The 10,493-nt window shown below is 33.2% G+C and overlaps 1 protein-coding gene and 1 pseudogene across 1 annotated transcript; both read left to right on the top strand.

Moving 5' to 3' along the window:
- The first annotated feature begins 649 nt into the window (after positions 1-649).
- On the top strand, positions 650-4,148 carry LOC107612461 (pentatricopeptide repeat-containing protein At4g37170-like). Its single transcript, XM_088495605.1, has 2 exons — positions 650-1,151; positions 1,317-4,148. Exon 2 carries the CDS (start codon positions 1,489-1,491, stop codon positions 3,490-3,492), a length of 2,004 nt encoding a protein of 667 aa, XP_088351731.1. The 5' UTR covers positions 650-1,151; positions 1,317-1,488; the 3' UTR covers positions 3,493-4,148.
- The window catches only part of LOC148547394 (cytochrome b561 and DOMON domain-containing protein At5g35735-like), a 26,725-nt pseudogene continuing 20,073 nt past the window's right edge, over positions 3,842-10,493 (top strand).

Genomic DNA, 10,493 nt, shown 5'->3' with positions numbered 1-10,493 from the left:
ATAATGATTGTTCATTATTAATATATTTGGATTTTAATGAGTTTAGTTTTTTAATGTATTTGGTGTTTAACATGTTTGGATTATTTCTATTGATGTTACATGTTTATTGTACTTGTTGAATTTTTAAGATAAAAATTTGATTTTTTTTATGAATTTTTAAATTCATCGGGTACCCAATTACCCGAACCAAACCAATTCGTTTTTAATTGGTTTGGTTTGGTTCGAATTCATATACAAAAAAATGCAAATTCGAACCAAACCGAACCAATTACATTTTGATCGGTTCGATTCTAATTTTACTATAAACCCGAACCAAACCGACCCGTGCTCACCCCTATTTTGGTAAGTTTCACTCTGTGATTTTATGTCTCTGGAGCAAAGTTGTGAAAACTTATTCGAAGAGAAAGTATTTTTTCAATTTTTTTTAACAATTGAGAGAGTAAAGTATCCTTTTTTTACCATTAATTTTATAAGTGAAATAAAAAAATATTAAAAAAAATAATAAAAGATTAGAAATTACATTTTATTCTCTCATTTTTTTAACAATTGAGAGAATCTATTCTCCTATTCGAACCAGTCAGTCAAATCAGGAACGGCGAGAACAACGACTCGATTAACAAAGAAAACTGCCATCTTCAAAAACCGCCTCAAAATCGTTAAATCGGCCGAAAGCCGGTTGGTCGAATTGCACCGGACCTGACCGGTTTTTTAGAAAAGGCTTCATACAACGTGGTTTTGCCAATTAGGAAAAAAAAAAAAAAAGGAAAGAAAAACCAAGAAAGAAACCCTAACTTCCCTCAGCTCTATGGGCCTATGGGGGTATGGCCTCTCTTTCAACTCCAGAAGACCAGAAACACTTCGAACGCAGCACAGAGGAAGTAGCAACCTCCATCTCATCGCCGGTCTTCATTCTGTCCAGCCACCGCGCCGTCACGTCTGCGACGCCGCCGTCCGGACTGCTCCAGCGTCGTTGCAACGCCTCTGTTCAGCCTTTGTTTCGCACTGCCTTCTGTTCCGCCGTTGATTCGCACTGCCCTCTGTTTCGCCGTGCTTCCGCCGCAGTTTCGCCGTACTTCTGCGGGATTATAACATTGGGGCTGATGTAGTACCATTAATTTGGATGACATTTTACCGTTATATTAAATATTTTAGTGGGTTTATTTATATTTTATTTATTATTTTGTTATAAAATAGTTATTTCGATTGAACTACGGTTGAATTACGGTTGAATCGGTTAAATCGGTTGAACTAACAAACAAGTGAACCAGTAGTTAGAAAAGTTCGATAACCAATTCGGTTTCCGAACATTGCCCTAGAGAAACCCACCTATTTATACTTAAACACTAACCAACTCAAACTTGTCCCTCCTAGAGAGCTGACGAGGCCTTCCAATGAGGTGTTGAAAGCGCTGCAAGGGGCAATGAAGCTCCTAACTAAACTACTAAAGAAATTGGTAAGTCAGTTTGCTGTGGTGTTGAGGAAAGAGGGATGCAGAAGTTTAGGAATTTCAAGAGGAGCTTTTCATTCCAGAAGAGGCAGAGTTTCCCTCAGTCTCGATTCAATGAACGTTGCGAGGGTAACGAATTTGAAGAGGCCATTGATGTTTTGTGTCAACAAAATCGTCTCAATGAAGCCATTGAGTTGCTCCACCAAATTCATCGACCCTCCCCTCGCATTTACTCCATCCTTATCGCTGCTTGCGTTCGCCATCGAGCTCTCCAAGAGGGTAAAATGGTCCATGCACACACCAAAGCTTCCAAGTTTGTTCCCGGGATCTCCATCTCAAATCGTTTGCTTGATTTGTATTCCAAATGTGGCAGCCTCGATGATGCCCAGAAGCTGTTTGATGAAATGATTCACAGGGATTTGTGCTCTTGGAACACCATGATTGCTGGGTATGCCAAAATTGGACGCCTTCAACAAGCTAGGAAACTGTTTGATGAAATGCCCCAAAGAGATAACTTTTCATGGAATGCGGCGATATCTGGTTATGTTAGCCATGCTCGTCCTTGGGAAGCGCTGGAGTTGTTTAGAAGGATGCAGAATCACGAGAGTTCGAATTTGAATAAGTTCACCTTGTCCAGTGCTCTGGCTGCTTCAGCTGCTATTCCGTGTTTGCGTCTTGGGAAGGAGATTCATGGCTACTTGACACGAACTGGTTTGGACTCGGATGAGGTAGTTTGGAGTGCACTTTTGGATTTGTATGGCAAATGTGCGAGCATGAATGAAGCTAGGGGTATTTTTTATAAGATGGCGGACAAAGATGTAGTTTCATGGACTACCATGATTCATAGATGTTTCGAAGATGGAAGAAAGGAAGAGGGATTTTCCTTGTTTAGAGAGTTGATGAGGTCAGGCATTAGGCCAAACGAGTATACATTTGCTGGAGTTTTAAATGCATGTGCTGGCCATGCTGCTGAACACTTAGGGAAGGAGGTTCACGGTTACATGGTGCGCATAGGGTATGACCCGCGTTCATATGCCGTGAGTGCACTTGTTCATTTGTACTCGAAGTGTGGGAACACTGAAAATGCCAGAAGGGTGTTCAACCAAATGCCTCGGCCTGATTTGGTATCATGGACTTCTCTTATTGCTGGTTATGCTCAAAATGGTCAACCAGAAAAAGCGCTTTGGTTCTTTGAATTATTGCTTCAATCAGGTACTAAGCCCGATCAAGTTGTCTTTGTTGGGGTTCTTTCTGCTTGTACTCATGCTGGGTTAGTGGACAAGGGTTTAGAATATTTCCATTCAATAAAGGAGAAGCATGGGTTGATGCATACTGCAGATCATTATGCATGTATTATTGATTTATTGGCACGATCTGGACGGTTTAAAGAGGCAGAGGATATCATTGATAAAATGCCAATAAAGCCTGATAAGTTCCTTTGGGCAGCCTTACTTGGAGGATGTAGAATACATGGGAACCTTGAAGTGGCTGAAAGGGCAGCAAATGCATTATTTGAGATAGAGCCAGAGAACCCGGCTACGTATATTACTTTAGCTAATATTTACGCTAATGCGGGTCTGTGGGCTGAGGAAGCCAGGGTTAGAAAGGGTATGGAAAGCAGGGGAATAGTGAAGAAGCCGGGTAAGAGCTGGATTGAGATCAAGAGACAGGTGCATGCCTTCCTGGTAGGAGATACATCCCACCCCAAAATATGTGATATTCATGCATTCCTAGGAGAAATCTCAAAGAAAATGAAGGAAGAAGGCTATATTCCAGACATAAACTTTGTGCTACATGATGTGGAGGAGGAGCAGAAAGAGCAAAACCTCGTTTACCACAGCGAGAAGCTTGCCGTTGCCTTTGGAATCATTTCAACCCCGCCAGGAACTCCTATCAAGGTTTATAAAAATTTAAGAACATGTGTAGATTGTCACAATGCCATGAAATATATATCAAAGATTGTTCAAAGAAAAATAATAGTGAGAGATTCAAATAGATTTCATTGTTTTGAGGATGGAAGCTGCTCATGCCAAGACTATTGGTAACGTCGTGCCAAGCAATGAGTGTATCGGCATCTTCAATCTATGATTTTGCTGTAAAACAGCCTTGAAGGGTTGCATTGACAATCATCTTTTCCTCTATCCCTATCAATCAAAAGGGTACCTCTATCAAGCAAAATTGTCGGATGCCGCATTGCAACTTGGTATGAAATGTTCAATAAATGATGGAATTATGCTGCATAGGATCGATCTCAGGGGAGTATATGTCGCAGGTGTACCATTCATTTATGAATTATGTAAATACAGCAAGGCAGGGACCTTTATTTGTGGGTTCTGTATTTTCTAACTCCATCGGAAAGTGGTAACTTATTAGCATCTCAATTTATTTATGGCAATGTTCCTCCGGAGGATGTCCTTGTTGGGAGTTAAAGCCAGGCCTTCTGCTTCTGCCCCTCAAAGGGTAATTGAGGTGGAAAATGGTTCAAGCTCTTGCATCAAAAGTGTGAAGATGATAAATGGTGATTTCTAACAAGAATTGAATTTGGAGATGAGGCCCAAGTAATGTTAGTTGCAAGAATCATCATGGAAACTTCAGGACATGTTAAAAAACAAAATGAAGTTATATTCTTCAACCTTTTATCTTATTCCCGAAGTCAGATAAATTCTTCAATAAAATCATAAATTTCTAATCTTTGAAACCATATTATTGTTTGTTCCTTCCTCTCTTCTTTCACAGAAAGTATGTGAACTGCATTTAACTGCAGTGCCTCCTCAGAGTCACTTTTACTGTATAGAAATTAATTTCTACAAATATAATTTTACTTGTTAGATACTGAATTGTACCTTTTACGGAATGTATGAGAAGAAGAGAAAGAAGAAGAATCTTTTATCTCATCGGTATTCTCCTTACTTAGTACTTACTGCAATTTTAAAGGAAGGTATAATTTTTAATATAGTATTTGTTAGCTGAATCATTTCTTTCTTATTTTTCTCTTATGGGTTTAGGTAAGCTGAATATTTTGGTACGTGGGTATATATGGAATTATGGATAAAGATTAAAGATTAGCATCCATTTTGTCTCGTATTCCAATTATCCAATACAAGATTTGCATGAAATGAAACGTAGGTGGCTGCTCATTCTTAAAGGAATGAATACATTTATGTATCAGCAACTCACTGTTTCAAGATCTCAGAGCATATTTGAGAGAATTTCCTACCTATCACATAAGCATAATAATCTCCAAATTCCGTATTCTTTAGTTTCACTTTTCAGAAAGAGTTTTGAGACAATGATTCAATGTGATACACGACCTAGCTTGCTTCATTCATCTTTTTAAAGACATGAACTAACATTAAGATATAATATTTATGTCTGAGTTTTTATGTTTCTGTTTCAATGTAATCAAGCATATATGTTTTGTGGTATTTAAGGATGCTAACTCAATGCAACCTTAAACGTGGTTGCTATATTTATTATCACTTAATTGGAAGATAGACGAAAAGAGTTAGTTTGCAGATTAAATGATAGACGATGATAGTTATACCCATGTGTTCAAAGTATAGATGGATAGATAGAGACTTTGCTGCAGTGATGACTTTTCTGATCAACTTGAAGCAAGGATATTCAAAGTATCAGGCTGCAAGAAATTGCACACTCTAGGCGCCGAGTTTGCCTGGAACTACAGCAATTTGACCACCACCAACAACAGCACCAACACCACCACTGTCAATGGCGCACTCATTGAGATCTTTTTCCAGGCAAAGCGTAGAAACTACAAAGGGTGGGTAGTTATTATTACATGATGCATGAATACTTCATTTCTAGTCTCATATGCATATCGTAGCGTTTAATTCCAATGTACCGAGTCATTAACATACAGTGGTTTTATATTACTATCTTATGATGCAATCAAATTTATTCATTTTTATCATTAAAATAAGTAGTTCATTAGTTATAACTTTATTTTGTTCATTGATGATGAAAAGTTTAAACCTTATTCATTGCATTTTTTAATTATAACATAACTATTTATATATGGTGGAGTCTATGGTGAATATCATTATATATGCTCCCAAGTTAATTAGGCTCTTGAAAACATAGGTCGGGTCAAAACTTAGATTGTGTCTGGCCTATTTCAACCCTAAGGTTATTTTTTTGTGCACCAAAGATTTCAACTTAAATTTCATTTTCTATAAAGAAAAATATTAATGTTGGCTCAAATCTAATGCAAATGATATAAGAAAAAATATTACTCACCTAATATTGTCGTTAGTCTTTTTAGTTATAAGAACATATCGGATTCAAAACTTGTATTTATGCAAATAGGTGGCTAGCATGGGGTATGAACCCAGGAAAGAAGCCACAGATGCTGGGAGCCAAAGCCATCATAGCCATCAAACACAAGAGGACGACGGATGTGCACACGTACGAGGTAACCAAAGAGACAAGTAAGGGTTGCAGACTTTGGCCGAAGTCTCCATCGGAGTTTGGGCTAAATGTGTTGGACATGCAAGCATGGAGCAATAACACTAAGCAATGCACTACTCTTTATGCAAAGTTGATCCTTCCTTTTCCAGAGTATAACATAAGGAGGCTGAACCATGTGTAGCAAGTTGGAGATGATGTTAATGGTGACCAACCATTGCAGCACAGTCACTCTTCAGAATGTGGATAGCACTGAGACAATTAACATCACTTCTCCCGATGGCCAAAGCTATGGTCAGAACCAGAGTCTCCTTAGATCAGTAAGCTTTTTATCACCTTTAGGCTTTATATTCCGAGTTGTTGATGTCTTGCATGTGAACATCATAACTAAGATGTTGCATTGTATTATGTTAGATAGCTTAATTAAGCATATCAAATTATCTAGCAGTTCTTAACTGTAATCTTTATATGAAGACATCTCCGTATGATTAGTCACCATATTCGGACATAAATGTTATTTTGATGTTTAAATCCGCATTGGGGGTAGATATGTTCAAATAATACAATTGATATAATGTTTAATTTTAATATGATTTGATTTATAATTATTTTTTTCTTAAAAATTTACCTACATACCTTTGCATGATTCTTCAAATTTATAACTAATGCTTCTTTGTTTTTTTTTCCCCCCTTCTTACGGCACATAACTTAGTCTACAAGTGTATTCATACCACGAACCTTACTTCTCTATTTGACTATTTCATATACCTCATTACTTGTATATTTATACCAAGCAAGCATGCATCATCAATAAACAATAGTAATGTGTATTATATATTGAGAATAAATTTTTTGCTTGTTTACTTTGTAGAGGCATACAATACATATATACATAAGTAATGTTTTTTGTGGTTGGAATTGAATGTATTAATCAGGTGCAAGGAGTTCTAAACATCAGAGATGCAAAAAATTTAAAAAGATATTATTACTAATATTTTTTAATTAAACGAAAATTTTCAAATCCCATAAAGTGGATTTTTCTTCTTTGTGATCGTCCTTCTTGATTCATTCTATATTAATTTTCGCTATTTCAACTGCTACAATTGAGAGATCTTTTTCAGCTATGAATATTGTGAAGAATAACTCAGAAACAAAATGAAAGATGAATTTTTTGCTAATTGTTTTTTAATTACATTGAAAAAGAAAATTGCTGAAAAATTTGACATAGATTTTATTATCGATCGATATGAAGAATCGACCACTTCGTTAATAAAAAGTACACACATATTTTTTGTACTTTAAAATATGTTCTCTATCGGTATAATTTTGTAATACATCTTACATTATATAATTTTTTCCATAATTTTTTAATATTATATGTTATTGGTCCCTCATGATAATATTTCTGGATTCATCAGCGTGGCGCTGTTGTCGCCGGAAAAACCACCGCTGGAGCCTCTGCCACCTTACCTCAGCTCTATCCTTTATTCTTCCTTCATTGGAGCTTTCCACCACTGCCCTTGCCCTTTTGAAAACGCCGCAGGAATTGCTTCGCACCTTTTGCAGTTCCGTTTCACCGCCATTCTAGCCTAGTTAGTGGTTGCTTGTTCTGTTTTGTTTCTGACTGTTTTACCACTGTCATTGATGATACTGTCGTTGCTCTGCCTTTAGCTGTTGTTGCTGCGTGCCACTGGTTTGCCGCTTCCGCTTCGTTGTATCTCTGTTCGCTGTTTTGCTTGCTTGTCGGTGCTGCCGCTACCTCGGTCCAAATTCTGCGCTCTTTTGTTCCATTCTACTTCAACCATCCTCACCCTTTAATTCGGCGCTTTGGGTTTAGTCTCTTTGGTTCCTTGGGATCATGTTGTGTGTAGGCTTTACATTTATAACCGTTAACCTTTTGATTGATGCTATTCTGAGTTTTTAATTATCTATAACAATATATAATGGCAATACATGGGTTTGGTGTCCAAGATTTCTTTCCAATATTACCCTTCCTATTAACTTCTCCACTACTTGGCCACCTTGACATAACTTTCACCCATTATCTTTCACATCTTATCCGTTTCTCTCTTCTCATCTCATCTGTTATTAGTATTATTGAATACAGATAGAAAAGTTTTTATTTTCTTTGTTTTTAATTCAATTTATCTTTTTTTTAAAGATATCACAAATAGACACATGTCCAGAATTATTGACCTTCAATATTTTACTTGAAGTACTCTATGTAAATTAATTATTATAAATTATAAATAATAATTTTTTCGTTTAGACCTATGTTTTGATTATTACTATTATACTTTTTTTTTACTCTTCGTAGCTATGATTTATAGAAAAAATTACTTCATTTTTGGTAGAATTTAAAAATACATTAATCTTATATCAATATTATTTTTACTCTTTAAATATTCACATACTCAAAATAACAGTAAAATTGGACCAAATTCAAGTAATAGATGGAACAGTCAATAGATATAAATTATCCTTTTTTTTTTTCAAAAGCTTTAATTCATAATTAGTAAACTTTCAATTATTTCTAATATAATATGTTACTTATATCTATCTATAACAATATATAATGTCAATACTGAGTTTTTGGTGTCTAAGTTTATGTTTCAATATTACCCTTAATGATAGAAGTTCTTCGTACATGCATTGGTCAATTACTTTAAATAAAAAAAACTTCCACCGTTAACAACAACACATATTATTCTATCTCATTTTCATTATGTGTTTTCACTAATAACAGTAGAAATGCGTAACCTCTTCTTCAAATTGTCCTCTTAAAATTTGGTCGAAAATGTAATTATTAGTTAATTTTTTTATTCTTTGTGCAGTTACTTTTTTTTATTCTATACATAACTTTTACCCATATTTTTCTTCCTTATTCTACATGTAGTACTCTTCCTATCTTTATTTTACTTAATTAAAAAAAATGATAAATATGCGTATAAAAAATGATAAAAAATAATGAAAATAAAAATTAAAAATTTTTAAAAAATAATAGAACAAAAGATGATTTAAGATATTGAATATAAATTAAAAGAAAAAATTTTTAGCAATTAAAATTATGCAAGAAAAAGAGTTCTTTAAATTTAAATTTTTATATCTACTTCAAATTAAATAAGATTGAAAAAATAAATAAATTTATAAATATTTATAAATTTTTATCTTGATTGTTATCTATAACAATATATAAAGTCAATACAAAAGGTTGACTATGACTTTAGTGTCCAATTTTTTTGGACTATATTAACCTTATAACAAATCATTTCATAAAGCAAATTATAAGGACAAAATAATCATAAAATTTGTTTTGAAAAATCCAATAATTTTCCATTAAAATAAAAACCGTTTTGTTACTCCTATAATTATAATAACACATCTCCAAAAAAAATTGGAGACAGTCTGCAAATTGCTAATAAATAAAAAAATAGACGAAAATGAATATCAATATTTTCACATTCCTCACCATCTTCATACTTTATTGTTTAATTTTATCTATAGCAATATATAAAGTCAATACAAAAGGTTGACTATGACTTTAGTGTCCAATTTTTTTAGATTATATTAACCTTATAACAAACCATTTCCTAAAGTAAATTATAAGGACAAAATAATCATAAAATTTGTCTTGAAAAATCTAATAACTTCCGATTAAAATAAAAACCGTTTTGTTACTCCTATAACTATAATAACACATCTCCAAAAAAAAAATACAGACAGTCTACAAATTGCAAATAAATCAAAAAATGGACAAAAATGAATATCAATATTTTTACATTTCTCACCATCTTCATGATTTAATGTTTAATTTTATATTAGTTTGGTTTCTACTTTTTTGTATTTTTTTTTGCTGTTGTTCTTCTCTTTTCTTCAATACCTCACCTCAATCATCTTCCATTGCCTTCAGTTGTAAATTTTGGACGATTTTACAATAGTTACTACTTTTACACGCATAACATCCGCTTATATTTTTTTCTTTAATTTACTTATCTAATCTATTTTCTCAGTAAAATTCCTCTGTCTTTTTAATTTATTCTAAACTTTTTACGTATAAAAATTCGCACTATGTCTATTTTTTTTATCAAATTAATGTAAAAAAAAAAACAATTTTTTATCTTATCAATTTGATGTAAAAAGAAAATAATTTTTATTTGATATGTGTTTTTATTTTTTGATATGTCTTTACTTATTAACAGTTGAATGAAAAAAGTTCCATAAATATTTTGTTAACTTATTTTCTTTTTAAATTACTTTGTAATAATTTTTTTTCTAAAATATTGATTATGTAGAGTATTATATTTGATATTTGAGTACATAAATATTTATTTCGAAACTAAATTAAATTATTAATTTTGTCTACTACTGTAATATTTGTTTTGAATATTGGCAAATTTATTTGATTGGCATGTATATAAGACGCAAAACAGTTCGCCTAAAAACATTAATATGTTAATTTCCTAAACTATCTAAACTATTAATTATGTAGAGTAATAAATTTGATATTTAATTATATAGAGTACTTGATTTGACATTTATTAATTTTTTAAATTATATTGCAAAAAAATTATTAATTTAATATTATTCGTTTGTCACATGATTAACATATAAAAGATAAAAA

This window comes from Arachis ipaensis, chromosome B8 (genome assembly GCF_059453495.1).
Source record: "Arachis ipaensis isolate K30076 ecotype BB chromosome B8, ASM5945349v1, whole genome shotgun sequence".
In the NCBI taxonomy this organism is placed as follows: domain Eukaryota; kingdom Viridiplantae; phylum Streptophyta; class Magnoliopsida; order Fabales; family Fabaceae; genus Arachis; species Arachis ipaensis.
The sequence above is the reverse complement of the archived record's forward strand: the minus strand, read 5'-3'. Positions and strand labels throughout refer to the sequence as shown.